This window comes from Solanum verrucosum, unplaced genomic scaffold (assembly GCF_900185275.1).
Source record: "Solanum verrucosum unplaced genomic scaffold, falcon-dt-bn FXZP01000238.1, whole genome shotgun sequence".
NCBI classification, from domain to species: domain Eukaryota; kingdom Viridiplantae; phylum Streptophyta; class Magnoliopsida; order Solanales; family Solanaceae; genus Solanum; species Solanum verrucosum.
This window is the reverse complement of record NW_026020630.1, coordinates 4207108-4223638: the sequence shown is the minus strand read 5'-3', so window position 1 is coordinate 4223638 and position 16531 is coordinate 4207108. Positions and strand designations below refer to the sequence as shown.

The following is a 16531-nucleotide window of genomic DNA, read 5'->3' as shown; positions in this document are numbered from 1 at the left end:
ATTGGACATCAAGAATTTTTTTCTCCTTGGTGACCTCTGGTTTACATCTTGGACTCAAATTGCCAACAACAAAGAATGTTTTGTTTATCAATGCAGAGACAACAATGATTGGAGCTCCTTATTCAAGAAAAACTTGCATGACTGCAAACTTAATAATCTATTTAGTCTACTAGCCACCCTAGCAGATTCCATGAGTGAAGAGCTACATTCAAACAAAATGGTTTGGGGAAACTCCAAGCAAGGGCATTATACAGTCAAAGGCAACTACTACCTCATGTGCTCACAGAATGGATTGTTGCATAATTCACCATGGAAGCATGTTGGGAAAATCACACTCCCACTAAAATTAACATGTTTCATATGGCTTGCTCTTACTGGTGCTTTTCTTACACAAGATAATCTATCTAAGAAAGATAGTCCTAGTCATCAGTTGCTATATGTGTCATCAAGCTTCAAAATATGTCAACCATGTTCTTATGCATTCTCCAGTTGTAACAGATATCTGGAACTGTTTCCTTTCTTTTTTAGTCTACATTAGGTCTTCCCACATCCATCAAGGAAGCCTATTCTAGTTGGATCTTTTGGAAAGTTGATAAAGCCATCAAGAGGATTGGGAGACTGATTGCAGTAGTAATTTGTTAGTGTGTGGGATGAAAGAAATCAAAAATGTTTTGATGGAGTCTCAGCTTTGAATAACTCTCTAAAAGCTAGTTGCCTAGTTAATTTGTTTAGCGGAAATATTTTGTCTCCTCTAAATAATGTTCATACTTTTCTGGATTTTGTTAGATCTTTGATTCTAAGCATAGGAGTTAAGACCTTGTACGGTAGCTAACTCTCTCGTTCACTTTTGTTGATAGCATCAACCTGACGTTCTTAAATAATATTTGTTTACTTCATTAAAAAAAACGTTGCAACCACTTAGTTTTGTTGCTAAGGGAAAGTCTCGTAGCCTGGTATGTCGATTGCAACAGTCACTCTATAGTCTGAAACATTCTCCAGGTTTGGGAAGTTCAATATAGTATATTCAGGAGTTTGGTAGCATATTGAAGTTGATCATTATGTGTTTTATTGGCATTCTGCTCCAAATCTATGTATTTATTTAGTGCTTTATGTTGACGATAACGTTGTCATCAATAATGATCAAGATGATATCACTAATTTAAAGCGATGTCTCTTTCAACATTTCCAGACTAAAGACCTCAGTATTCTAAAATATTTTTTAGGTTTTGAGGTTGCTCAGTCCAAATAAGGTATTATTATTTCACAACGGAAGTATGCTTTAGACATTCTTGGAAGACAGGAACGACGGGATGTAGAGCCATTGACATATTCGAATGCTAAACTCCTGCCAAGACAGGGGGATCCACTTAGTGATCCTGAAAGGTATAGGTAGTTGGTTTGTAAGTTGAATTATCTTATCTCACAGTGACTAGACCTGTCATTACTTTTCCTGAGAGTCAATTTATGGATTCTCCCTATGATAGTCACTGGGTTGCAGCTGACCACATTCTATATATATATATATATATATATATATATATATATAATAACAGCTCCAAGTAGGCCATAAGTAGATTGTTGGATATACAAATGTTAATTGGGCAAAATCACCTCCTGATGGATGTTCTACAACTAAATATTGTGTTTGAGTAAAAGGTAATTTGGTGTTTTAGAAGAATAAGAAATAGAGTGTCGTTGCTCGATCTAGTGCAGAAGTAGACTATCAAGTAATAGTTGTAGCTAGGGTTGTTCAAAACCGATAACCCGAACTGAAAAAAAGTTATTGGTTTATCAGTATTGGGTTTATTGATTTAGCGGTTTTGATAACGATTTTGATTTTTCTTGTTATCGGGTTATTGGTTCTTAACGGTTTGAGGTTTTTTCTTAACAGGTTAACCAATAACCCGATAGTAAATTAAATAATTATATTTATACCATTTTGTATATAAAGTCCTTGACTTAGAGTTTGGTTTCCTACTTTTATTTCTAGTTGTCTCAAACACTTGGTTATTCTACAATGTAAAGGTGTTTGCTTTTGAGCAAGATGTAACTTGTGAACTCATGTGCATGGCTCATTTGATTTGTCACCTTGTTTCTAAGTGATTTTCACTCTTTTTTGTGTCAAATCTTAACGATTAAACCAATAACAATCAAAAACTGATAAACCAATTAACGATAAGCCAATATCTTAATGGTTCTACAACGGTTTAGCATCTCTACAAACCGATAACCAATAAGCCAAACCGATAAACCGATCGATACGCAGCCCTAGTTGTAGCAACTTGTGAGCTAGTTTGGATTAAACAGTTGCTTAGAGAACTAAAATTTGAATAAATTGGTTAGATCGAACTTGTGTGTGATAATCACGCGGCTCTTCATATCACATCAAATCCAATACTTTATGAGAGAGCTAAGCACATTGAGATTGATTGTCACTTGTCGAAGAAAAGATACTCTCCGTAGATATTGTTACAAAATTTGTGAAATAGAGTGATTTGCAGTTATTTTACCAAGTCTCTCAGTAGTTCCTGTATTGAGTTACATTTGTAACAAGCTTAATACATATGATTTGAATACACTAACTTGGGGGGAATGTTTGAATATAGGCTTAACCCATCGGTGGCCCCCTAAAGTTGGCACAATATTTAACTTAGACACCTTAACTAGACGATGTTCATTTTAGACACCTCATGTAAGGTCGCGTTGTGTCATTTTGACACTTTTTTTAATATCAACAAAAATATATAATGTGTGTGGTACACTTGCGAATGATGCGTAAAGTGACGAATTCAACGATGACATTTGTCATTTGTGCCAAAAGTGATTTTTTTTTTATAACCGAGAAATCCGTCCGTGACCCGCCCTTTGGACCAATCACAGCCTTCTAAACTTGGTGGATAATGGGCCCGCCCCTCTACCCTTCTCCACTTAAATACCAGGCTTCGCTTTGCATGGTGTGGGGCTTGAACCTGCGACCTAAGCCACAAATCCTCCACCTTTTGCCACTTGAGCAAGGCCTTGGGGGCAATGCCAAAAGTGATTTTTGATTAATTAATTTTGAGTAAAAATAAGAATTAACCAATAAATTAATGAGAAATATTTACAAAATAAAATAAAATTTAAGTCGATAAAACAAACACCCCACCTCCTTCTAATATCCCCAGTACTTGTCTTCTCCAATCTGCACGCACACCAAAATCGCCGTTCCCCCACCAAATCCTCATAATCCCCCCCCCCCCCAATCTTCTCCAAATACTAAATCTGCACATCATAGTAATTTTTTCCTCTTACAAAATATCGCCCTTTTCTTTTGCCTAATACATAGCTTGATAGAGAATGGGAGAGTTTTGTTAGTTCAAAGAATTTTTTTAGATTAGTTTAATGAGATTCACTTCATCAACCTTCATTCACAATGGATGAAATTTAACTTGGACAAAATGGTGGCTGAAAAATGGGGAAGAAGAAGAAAAAAAAAAATTAAAAATTAACTAAAGAACCATTCACGCACAAGCCAGTGAGTGTATCACACTCATTATGCCAGGTAAGCAAAAAGTGTCAAAATGACACAATGAAACCCTACATAAAGTGTCTAAAATGAACATAGCCCAGTTGAGGTGTCAAAAGTGAAACATGGTGCCAACTTTAGGGGGATACCGATGGGTTAAGCCTTGAATATAAATAGGAATAGGATTTGTAGAAAGTATCCTATGTGGAAAGGGATGGTAGCGCAATGTCTATAAATAGGCTCAGTGTAATGTAGAAAACACAATTCAATAATATTTTCTCGAAATGAATTTTTTTGCCAAGTCCCATTAGCTAATGACAAGGAACTCCGCTAGACATACTACAAAATGGACATGGAAGGTGTATTTTCTCCGTAATTTTTACACGGTAGTGGTTATTAACAAAATTACCTTAGTTTGCCAAAAAAAAGAAGTACAAAATGGCTATGTAAGATAATCTGGAAACAAAAAGCTCTAGCAAGGTAGCATGTCTTGGATGGAACGGACGGATAGATGCACATCAAACTTGCTTGATAAAGGAAAATTGCAACTAAAAATTAGAGGCTTAAACTTATTAGTTGGTCTAACATTATCTCTCTCAAAAAAAAAAAAAAAAAAAACTTAGTAGTTGGTGTTGCTTATGCAATGAGAACTCAGAGATAGTGGATCATTTGTTGACATTGTAAATATGCCTAGCAGATTTTGTGATCAGTCATCAATTATGTCTTGCAAATTTTGGTTTATGTTCTGAATCTATATGGGATTCAATAGGCAATGCAAGGTGGGATCACTAATGCCTCGAAGAAGTTAACAAAATATTCATGTTATCAAGTTTTGCAAATTTATAAGCATTATTTTGAGATCACTAATGCCTTAAGACCCCAATCTCATGGCAATCAACTGGTATCATCTGCCAAAGCTGGCCACACTGCATTGTGAGAGTTAGACAGCCTAAATACAAAGGTGGAATACAATACTCCAGCTGATAGCAGAGCCATTCACTCGCTCCTAGATTGAGATGCTAATTTGAGGTAGAACAGACAAGTCTGCAAGACTATGGACATAAAATTGGCATGCCCTGAAGCTAACTTCACATTAAATGGATAAGATTCAGGGTGCCATAAAAGCAAAGTAGAATCCGATCATCCAAACAAAGTTTGTAAATATTTCAAGAAAGCTGGTTAAACTATGGGAGAAACAAGCTTATGTTTAAGGATATAATTTCTGCATACTGCTACATTCAGGAGTAAGATTTTTATTAAGTTTAGGGATATGAAGGGAGCAAGCTGAAAGCATTTTCTGGTACGCAAATAAGAGAATGCTTCACTTGCAAATACATATAAATGGATCGTCTTACCAGAAGAAGCCAACAGAATTAGGAGCAACTTAGTTATAAGCACTGATAATACAGACAAAAAGTTATATTTCAGCCATTTACTGGCTGGTATTTGCATCTAGATAATGTTGGCAGCTGTAAAATTTTCTGAGTTAAAAAATTAACACTTTTTCTAAACATAGCCCAATTATCCAACTCATCAATCTATTTTCTATAATTTTATTTCAGAAGCGAAGGGTGTTTGCCTCAAGACAGGTACTCTCTAAAGAAACAGATAACAGTACACCAAATAGATAACTGTGTCACAAATTCAACGCATTCAAGTAGGAAATGTGCGAGAACTGCTGCTTATTTTACATCAATGACCACCAGTCATTCAGATCTAGTGTGTGAATTTGATGCATGATAGAATGAATCCTGAAAGAAACCGAGAAGTCTTTCTTATCTGGAGGGTGCTTCAGCTGAGAACTATTTTTTTTTATATTGGTAAATTATGCTTCAGCTGAGAACTATCAGTTCAAGTGAGGCATGTTTTTTGTAGAATGTCATGGATCATAAACTTCAATTTGGACACATCATTCACAGTTGTGGATGGTCTTTTTACTACATTGATTTTCTCTTCTCTTTTTTGAAATGGTAAATATTACAGATGTTATAAATCAGCACTATGAAGGTGTTGCTACATTAGATCATCTCATTAGATGCTTATTTAGTCCAAACATATGGTTGAAAATGAGAATCCTTATCATTTGGAATGTTGCAATGTTAATCCATAACACCATAATAATTTAGGAGATTGGGATTTACTTTGTTGGACTGAACTCTAGAAAAAAATATTCTCCACATTTCATCTTAATTTGGTTCATTTATTCAAAAAGGCAATAACCAGAACTCTATGGATAAAATCAGGTGTACTTCTACTTTTGTGGATTTCAAAGGCACCTCACCTGAGATCTTGCTTGTGAAGGACTTCCGTATGATATGAGATATAGCTGAATTTATTTAATGGTGATGCCATGATAAAAGTTGTTTGAACTGGATCACAACAACTAAGTAACCAGGCAATTTCGGAAAAAAATTGTGATCCCAATTCTGATAAGTCTGATATTAATAACCTTTACAATGGAAATGTATCACACTGCGCTGATGTAATTTTCACTGAAGATAGCAGTAAAATATAGATGGTTAGATTCTCATCTCTAGAGAACTAACAGCCCTACATGATGGTCCCTCAACACCAACTATGTGCCATATAGAAAGGTCTTAGCAATAGGTGTTCTCCGGCTTGAAGAGGATCTAACTTTGATGATTTTACTCTCACCATATACCACAAGCTGCATATATTGTTGCCTTTGCAAAAGCAACTGAAGATAAAAAGGGAAACGAAAAGAACACCCCTTCATCGATACCATCTTTTTGCTTTGTCATGGAAACTGATAAGTAATGATTTCAAAATTGGAACAAGCACACTATCTCAATAACATGTCAAGATTAGTGCTCTGCCTTGGGAACAAATTGTCTCTTCAATGCATATGAATATGAAAGAATCATGTGCATTCAAACATTGGAAAATGCGTATATAGTGCTGTGGCTGCCCCAGTATGAAGTTTGTGAGGTGCTACCTAACGTTATCCTAGAACAGAAGTAACCATCTAAGATAAGGACTTAACAGATAAATGCTGTCACTGAAAAGCTTGTACGGTACAGGTCTATAGCAGCACTAAACAGCTGGAGATTGATTGAAGAGAGAGTCTGCCTGATATTTAAAGCATCCGACAGACTGACACCTGCATCTATGCTCTCAATGGTTATTAATTAAGAGGTGCAAGAGTAATGCATAGCCCGATACACCCATGACTCTAGCGGCATTTTATAATGATCAAGTACAGATATTGCTTGGGAAAGGAGCTTGCATCCTGATAATTGATTATGATAGCAACAGAGTAAAGACACAGAAATGGAAGGAGTTGGTGCAACTTTTACTCAGATCATACATAACTTGTGGATTGAAGAGCAAACTTGGTGCGGAGTAAGACTTCTCCTGAAGCTTGTGATATTTCTCATCACTACACTACCCTCACGAATTGAGGCTACATGATCGCTTGGGGAGAAAAATATAAACACGTTCTAATTTCAGATTTGCTAAGTCACTGCCACATCCTACAATTTGCAATAATTTTGGAATTTTAATCTGCTGAATTTTGTGGAATTGTCTTTAGATTCTCCATGCCTTCATCTTATTTCTTTCTTTTTTGTTTTGATAATATTTCCCTTAGGTTTCAGATAATTAAATGTTTGACCGCTTAGGCCAACCATTATGATTCTTTCTTTTTATTTTTTTATTTTTTGGAACAAACAACCATCTGTTATAATATATAGTGGTAGTTAATAAATCTAATGACCTCAACGATACTGAGTGAAAGCAGAGAGAATGGCAAATGGAAGATCAAGATCCACATTAAACTTGGATAAGTGCATTGATATTAACAGCAGACGTTTACGAGTAAGAGAATGGATCTCATAGAAACTTTCTAGGGAAAAATATAGTACTTTCATGTGTACTGCCAAGAATTCTCTATGAGAAGACGATAATGTCACAAGGAAAAGCAGGCAAAGGTTGACAAAACTAACCGCCTTTGTAAACTCAATCCTAAGTGGATTGCCAGCAACAACATAACCTTGGAGATGTCTTATAGCAGCAAAGGCCCCTTCCACATCTTTAAAATTAATGAAAGCATAACTTCGACCTGGTTGAAATGCTACACGTTCCAGGTCCCCAAAACGTAAGAAGTGATTGGCCAAGGTACTTTCTGAAAGACTATGAGACAGATTCCCAACCCAAAGATGTCTGGAAGGAGGATTTTCACGACCATGATGGCTCTTCTCTTCGGATCTGGGAGGATGGTCCCTGTGATGTCTGTCTCTCCCTCCTCTGCTAGTCTGCATAAGAACCATATAGAATTTGTCAGCCAAATTTGCATGAACAATACTCTAGGAATGAAACAGCCCCAAATTGAACCGACTAAACACCAATATTCACCTTACAAAACCCTATTACTCTGGGATTGCAGGGTTACCTGCTGTAGTAAATAGCATGTAAAACATACTCAGGCAGCACAAAAGAAATTGTACTAACATCAAATTGAAGGCTAATTACAGGATAAACAAATAAACAATTAGACAACCAGATTGAACATTTAGCAACCAGAGACATTTATACTGTATATCGGAGAACGACATTAGAGAGACAAGTAAAGGTTGCTCCTTGGGAATTAGATGGTTTCCATGAAGTACACAGTAAAGACGCAAGACCCAAAGAAACAACCAGTGTGCATAAATACAAGGGAAAGACTGCATATGGTACATGCTCACTCTCTTCAACACCCTCCCCATCTAGCAAACTAACAGATTGCAAAAGGGCAAATCCTTCTAACAGATTGACATTCGTAGCTCAAAATTGTTCCACTGATCAGATTAGCAAATCAATTGAATGTAAAGTCAGGATTTTTATATGAGAAATCAACTTTCCCGCAATTTTGACGGATAAACAAAGAAAACAACCACACAGAATCGCAAAAAAAAACTGTGAAGCGCCATCACCAGTACATATCCATAACCCATCAGAAAACTCAGCAAAGAAATCAACTTACCGACATCTGGCGATTGGAAGTAACTTCAGAGAATTGCAATTAGGGCTTGAAACTCTTGTAAGAGAGAACACAAAATGAACAGATTAGGGTTTGAGAATGAGATAAACCACCAGCGGATCGGACCAAGATAGATGGGTCATGTATTGGCCCCCTTTTGGAGCAATCAATATAAAATGATATTACATAGTACATACCCTTTTTAATTAATTTTTTTAAATAAGAAAAAAACATTAATATAAACTTGTTTTTTAATTTAACTACAATTTTCATCTTATATAAAATGTATTTAAGATAAAATACAGTATTTTAGAATTTGAATTTCCTAATGAATAAAGATCTTATTATAGCCTCTATATACCTTTCTATCATTATATGCTTTTTTTTAGTGCAATTCATTTTTTTCTTAGAATTTTGCAGTTAGTTTATTTGATCTTCTTTTGTGTTTGGTTTAGACAAATTCTAGAAGATTAACGTATATAGTAATTTATATATTTAATATAGAATATAGTTCACCAATATAAATAAAAAATCTTTTAAAATGAGTTGAATTGGAGATTAAATTGGTCAGTTGAATATCCTTTAAAAATGGATTAGGGCTTGAATAAGTTGAGAATTGGAATTGGGATTGATATAGTTTTATATTATCTTGAGTCCAATCCGTAAAACTATGAACGACTTGGGTGGATCACTTGTCTTTGGGCTCATTTTGACAACCTTAGTATAAATAGAATAGGATAAATATTATTTTTTCAAACAAATATTTTTTAGGTGAACATTCTTGGTGAGTTTTGTAGGTTTACCCCTTTATCTCTAGGTTGGATCTCTTTTGAATATCTTTTGGTAAGATTATTCAATGTATGCGTTCAATTTTCTTCTTCCTTGAATTTAATCTTGTAATTGTTTGTTCTAATTAGAGAATTGCATATCTATATTTTATTAGTCTCTAATTTACTTTAATTGTGCGACTGTTCTTTCGTTCTTCTCTAATTTCATTCGATTTCTTAACGATATTTAAATCTTTTTATCTTGTATTTCGTTTTACATCATCTACATAAAGCTTTAAATTGAATCTTGTCTCATTCAAAAATAATGCTTTTGAAGCATGTTCACACGTTATACATAGAGCCGGAGTTAGGTGGGGGTTTGATGGTTCGGAAGAACCCAGTAGTTTTTCCACAGAACATATATTTGTATTAAAAAATTAAATAAATTTATGTATATAGTAACTTGTGAACACTCTAACAAAATTAATTGATAGTTTTATGGTAAGGAAGAACCATGAAATTAATGATTTCTCACGCTAGAGTCGTGGATTCTCGAACCCCACAATTATCAAAAGTTTATTATTGTCCAACCATTATTGTCGAACCATTATGAGGTTAAACTATTCACTCCTTAAATACTGGGCCTTTCTTTTCTTCCCTTTAATCATAATAGATAGACATGGCATCAATTTTGAATTAGTATTGAGGATGTGGGTCTTCTGGAGTATAAATGTAGATAATTGTGGATGTGGCTCCTCTCCATTACTCATTCTCTTCATTTCTTCAAGTTCCTACTTGGATGGAAGTCATGTGTCATAGTTAAAAATTAAAGGTTGAGATTTAATTACCTAAATCAAGGTCCTAACCATGATTAGAATAACAAATAATTTATTTATAATATTTTCTAATTAATGTCAATCTCATAATTCTAGCTTAAAATTTCTCTCTTTTTAAGTTTTTTTTAAAAACGATTTTTTCTTTTTTTTGTTACGAAAAAATCTTTTTCTATTTTGTCCTAAAAAAGATTTGTTGTTTTGAGTTATTGAAAGGAAAAAAACTATCACCCATTCTTTTTAAAAAATATTTAAAATTTGTGAATATTCGTTTTAAATTTTAACATTATATGTTGATTAGTTTTCTAACTGTTTCGCGTAAGGCCTAAGCATTAGATGACTATTTCTCTAATGTTTGATGGAAATGTAAAGAAGAATAGGAAAAATAATAATTAAAGAACTCCTACATTACCAAAAAAGAGGACAAAAAATTAAGAAGAGCTTGTAATCAAATGGAAAAAGTGATTTTTTAAATGACTTCTGAGATAATTTTTAGCTAGAAATATGAATTTGATGATTTTTTTAAACAAAATAAAAAAATTATTTGTTATTCTAATCATGGTTAAGAATTTAATTTAGGTAATTAAATTTCAACTTTTAATTTTTAATTATGACACATGGCTTCTATCCAAATAGAAACTTGAAAAAATGGAGAGGAGCCTCATCCGATAATTGATATGCTCACATATTCTATTATTATTACTCCCGCAGGAGTTTTGCTTACATTCTTTTAATATTAAGAGAGCATTTTAATTGAACTTAAACCATTGAATAGTATGTAATTATGTTTTTATTGAAATTATGTTATTGTATGTTGTGTTTTTTTCGATTTTGTTGAATTCATATCTTATTGCCTTTTTGTTAGTATAATTTGGACACTGCCCTATTGTTGCTTCATATTCTTCTCGGCTTTTATAATTTTGTGTTACTTAAGAATTTTTATTAGTAATATGATCATAAAGTATATTGTTCTCTCTAATTTTATTTTCTTTATGATTATTAATTAGTGTAAATGTTTTGTACCTCATCGGGATTGATAAGATAAGGTCTAATCTTTGTCTTTTTTATTTTGTCAAACAATCAAAAAAAAATTCAAAACACCTTCTTAAACGGCATAATACATAAACATGATTTTTAACTTGGTTTTAACGAATAACTATGCCTTCCAACTTTGAATGTGCACAAATAGACACTTAAACTTGTATAAAATTGAACAAGTAAACACAAATATTCTACATAGCATAATACATGTAGGATGCCATGTAGTACGAATGCGTTCATTTGCTCAATTTTATACAAGTTTAAGTGCCTACTTGTACACATCCAAAGTTAAATGTCATAGTTGTCAACTGATGACAAGTTAAGGGTCATGTTGATGTATTATGCCTTCTTAAACCATACCAAATGACTCAATAGGACATAGGACACATAAACCAATTGGCATAGTACATTTGTGGTATCCTCAAGGTCCCATTTTATCAATCTAATGTAGAGTGAGCAAGATTTTTTTTTTTTTTTGAATCAGTGAGCAAGTTTTTAACCTACCATGATTTGCAAAATTTTATACATTTTCATGATAATTTGAATCGACAGAGTAAGCAAGTTTTGACCCAAAATAATTAGCAATCATTTTAAGCATTTTAATGAGAGTCTTGATGTAACACTCCGATTTTTTTTAAAACGTCTTAAATTAACTCGTATCTTCGTGGCAAAACCAAGGAGAGTGAGTAATAAATTAAAAATGATGTGGTATGTCATATTTTAAGTGTTCAAGGGTTGTATCTCAAGTTTTGAAGTTAAGTAAGTGGCAAAATAAAAGTTGGCGGAAGTTATCGTAAGTTCCTTTTTAAGATTTCTCTGAAATTTGGGTCAAATGTCTCTGAGGTTTTCTCCCAATATATAAAGAATTATGGGGCCCACGACCTATCGAATCGAAGGTCTACGAGTGTAGTTTCTAACGCATTAAGTTGTTTGTTTATACGACTTCAAAATAGAGAGATATTTGCGTTTTCGTGGGACTGCGCAAGCAGGCACGTGAGGTGGGGCCCTAGGTCGGTGGAACTTTACATATATCCTCTTCTTCGAACTTTTTCTTCATTTTTAGCTAAGAACCAGAGAAAAATAGAGAAACCCATTTTTAGGATCAACTAAGGTATATATTTTCTTGACCTAAATCCTTGACGAAAGTTGTTCTACGCGTTGGGCTCATCATAGTGGTATAATTTGTTTTATCGATTTCGTAGCATATCACACTTTAGTGTTGGGACAGCAAGGGTTTGAATATATTTGAAGGTTTTGAGGAGTATTACGAACGTAAGATCGAGGTAAGACCCTTCTTTCATTGACTCTAGTTTTTATAAGCAGCAAATAGCAATTTGCGACGGAAATACATATATTTTATTGTATTGTCATGGTATCTTTTATTTTGTGTGTTGATTATGGTCCTACCTTGTTGTAGTATCGAGGGAGTTATGAGTAAAAGTTGTTAGGCCACGTGAATTTAGCGAAAAAGGTATGTTAAGGCTATTCCCTACTTACGGCATGTTTCCTTAAAGCTTAGAAGCAATGCATTTGGGTTGTTATCCTTGATGTACTTGTAGCCGTGATTTCTGATTGTTGGCTGCTCGAGTTGATATAATTTTTCCTTGTCGGGATTCTTATTCAGTTAGTAGCGTCCCTATGTTGGACACGACTTACAGGCTATTTGTATAGGTTGCTTATAACTAAATTGCTCGTTTTTAGTGATTGGATTGTTATTGTTGTCTTGGGGCTATTGTGGTTAGCTGCAAGAATGTGATCTATGCCTAGAAGGGCTATGTTCTGCCTACATGGCTATATGGATGCCTAAAAGGGCTATGAGTTACCTATGGGGCTATATTGATGCCTAGAAGGGCTATGAGTTGCCTACAGGGCTATAATGATGCCTAAGAAGGCTATGTGCTTCTTATAGGGTCATGTTGTTGCCTAAGAGGGCTATGAGTTGTCTATGAGCTACGTTAATACCTAAGAGAGCTATGTACTGCCTACGGGGCTATATTAATGCCTAAGAGGGCTATGTGACTACCTACGGGGCTAGGGGACTACTGATAGGGGTATATAGGATGATTGGCACCTTCAGGGCTTATAGAGGCCTGAGTAGGTGGTCTGGTGTGCTGTTTGTACCTGCCGAGCTTATGGGGGCTTGGTTAGGTTGTTGTTTTATTATTTTTGATAAGTTTAGATTTAGAAACAGGTCAGTACACTTATCTTATCCTTGATTTATTTATCATATTATTCCAGTATATCAGGATACATCATCATAGTCTTTTGCCTTTCATACTCTGTACATTATTTTGTACTGACGCCCAATTGCCTTGGGGGCGCTGCATTCATACATGCAGCTCCTGACAGACGACCGAGTAGACCTCCTCAACAGCAGGATTGACTTTTATCCGGTTGGCTAGCCCCTTTCCTCCAGAGCTGCCAAAGTTGGGAGGTTTGTTACCTTTTGTTGTATATATCTTTATGGGTAGGCTGGGGCCCTGTCCCGCTAATCTTTACTACTCTTAGAGGCTTGCAGACTAGTGTGTGGGGTGTATAGCTACGTTATGGCCATACTGGCCGTTTGCTGAAGCTTGTGAGCTGTTTGATGTATTGTATTGATATATACCTGCTTTTAGTTTTGGTATAGATATCATGGTGGCCTCGACGGCCCAATCAGGACTTCTGTGCTAGTTGGCTATTTAGTTATATGATCTCCTGGAGTATATGTTTCTTTTATAAATCAGTTGACAAGGGCCTTGCCGGCCGATGACTTAGTTTTAAGCCGAGATATACTTGTTTGTTTTCTTGATTGCGTGTGGCTGCCATGCGCTAGTAGCAAATGGTTCAGCAGGGTCGGGTCGGGCCTGAGTTTTGGCATTAGGAGCCAGTTGCGCCTCTCGAGTTTGGGGTGTGACACTTGACAGATAGAGTGACATGATGAAACAAATTTTGACGTAATATAATTAGCATACATTAAACATTTTCAGGACAACTTTGATATATCACCTAATTAGTATTTAATTATAAATTTTAAATATTTATTTATCATAAAATTTAATCAGCCTATCACTTATCAAACGAAGATATAACTTCCTAATCAAACTCTGTCACATGTAGGAGTTGGGGACACCAATTTGTGACAAGTCATGATTTTCCTACTCATCAAATTAGATTGGTACTTTTTTTTTCCTATATAGCACTAAAAGAGTGTTAACCAACCACTCAAGAGCCAATGGGTTAATCAGATCATTTATTCATTAGGTGGTCTATGTTAATTTTATACAAATATCTCTTAATTTTTACATAGATATATATATTTCGTAACGAGGTTAATGGGTCTCGAGCACCCGACAGATTCTATATGGATCCGCCCCTGCTTAAACCCGAAATTTTTTATCAAAGGTGGAATAATTTCATTAATGTACCACAACTCATATTGATAACTAGCTTGGTAATTATAATTATGTGTAAAACAAGTCCATTGAATAAAACATTTCACTTTACTTCATTGAATATCTTCCTCGGAAAGGTGCATTATTGAAGTAATTATTTTATTAGAGTATCCTCAGTTGATTGAAAATATATTTATTCAATGGATACAGTTTATTCATGGTAAAATTTCATATGAATTCAATGTACTTTTATTTCCAACGAGTGGTTTTGAGCCCATTTGAATTGGCTTAAAAAAAGTAGTTTTTAAGTAAAATATAAAAAGTTAAATTGAAATGACTTTTAAGTCAAAAAATAAAAAGTAGGGGGAGACCTACTTTTGGTTTCTGACTTATTTTAAGTCATTTTTTACCTTGCCAAACACTTCGTAACTTATTTTAAGTTATTTTTTATATTTGCCAAATACTTTCAGAAGTAAAAAATTGACTTAAAAGTAGGTTTGACCAACTTTTAAATCAATCCAAACGGGCTCTTAGACAGAGTTATATGAGACAAAAATCTTAGATACAGATCTTTTTATTAACGAGTGGTTTAGATGGAATTATATGAGGCAGAAGCTCTAGGTACAGTTTTTTATACAGTTCTTTGGAAAGGAAATGATTTAGAGCTGTTCTTTGAACTAAATAATATGATTAAATTTATTTCCAACGAGGGGTTTTGAGTCCATTTGAATTGACTTAAAAAAAGTAGCTTTTAAGTAAAAAATAAAAAGTCAAATTGAAATGACTTTTAAGTCAAAAAATAAAAAGTAGGGGGAGACCTACTTTTGGTTTCTGACTTATTTTAAGTAATTTTTGACTTATTTTAAATCATTTTTTTACCTTGTCAAACATTTCGTAACTTATTTTAAGTTATTTTTTATATTTGTCAAACACTTTCAAAAGTCAAAAATTGACTTAAAAGTAAGTTTAACCAACTTTTAAGCCAATCCAAATGGGCTCTTAGACGGAGTTATATGAGACAAAAATCTTAGATACAGTTTTTTTTATTAACGAGCGGTTTAGATGGAATTATATGAGGAAGAAGTCTTAGGTACAGTGTTTTATACACTTCTTTGAAAAGGAAATGATTTAGAGCTATTCTTTGAACTAAATAATATGATTAAATTTATTTTGAAAATTCGTTCACTTTTATTGTTTGATATTTTAAAAAGAAGTTATGACAGACAATAACTGACTGTACTTGTTGAGTTTTCAACATCACAATTTCAAACACATTTTTTTTAATTAAAAAAACATCACACTCTCAACATTTAATAGTACAAAATCTGTTTCCATTATCGGGTACCCCTTGCAATTAACGAAACTTATACAAATCTCATATATTTAAGGGCTAATTATATTTTATTTTAAAAATAATTTCAATTACAAAAATTCTGATTTTTATTATTTTTGGATACATTCTTTAGTTGTCTGATACATTACGAATGATACATTACTTAATGAGATGGATGTATTCGATAATCTAAATGGGAAGGATGTATCAGAGAAGTGATATGGTTGCATTCGAGAAGAGATATGGATGTATTCGAGATAGAATAGAAATATATCCGAGCGGAAATTATGGATGTATTCAAAAGTGAATAGAGGTATATCCAAAAAGAGATACGTTTAAATACTCACAGCTTTCTTTTCAATCAAATTATTCTTAGTTACCTAATCATTTTTTGAAAACTGTCATGTGGAATGGAACAAACTCTAAATTTTATTTTTTAACAATAAGAATAATAACTTTATCCAATAGATGATAAATAATTTCAGTCGGGCTCATAGCTAGTGCTGTCAAAAAGAGCCGGTCCAGCCTCATCCCGGTTCAAGCCTCGTGGGCTAAGAAATTTGAAGGGCTAGGGTGGGTCGACCCTTCATTTAGAAGAGTCTGAAAATGTTCAATCCAATTCAACCCTAGAAGGGTCGAAGGCTGGGGTGGGCTTGCCCATCTTGTTTTTCTTTTTTTCATTTTTTTTCTTTCCAAA

General features: G+C 34.0%; 1 protein-coding gene across 2 annotated transcripts in view; it reads right to left on the bottom strand.

Annotated features, from left to right (window-relative positions):
- Positions 1–16531, bottom strand: part of LOC125811724 (flowering time control protein FPA) — a 45267-nt gene that overhangs the window by 6916 nt on the left and 21820 nt on the right. Inside the window, exons 1-2 of one of the 2 annotated variants that reach the window (XM_049491261.1) lie at positions 8490–8634; positions 7471–7779 (exon numbers count right to left, since the gene is read on the bottom strand). The exons of the other annotated variant lie outside the window; for it this stretch is intronic. Of the exons in view, the coding sequence (XP_049347218.1) occupies positions 7471–7779; positions 8490–8495 (315 nt within the window). The 5' untranslated portion in view covers positions 8496–8634. Of the gene's footprint in view, positions 1–7470; positions 7780–8489; positions 8635–16531 lie in introns of those variants that run through there. 2 annotated transcript variants of the gene reach the window in all.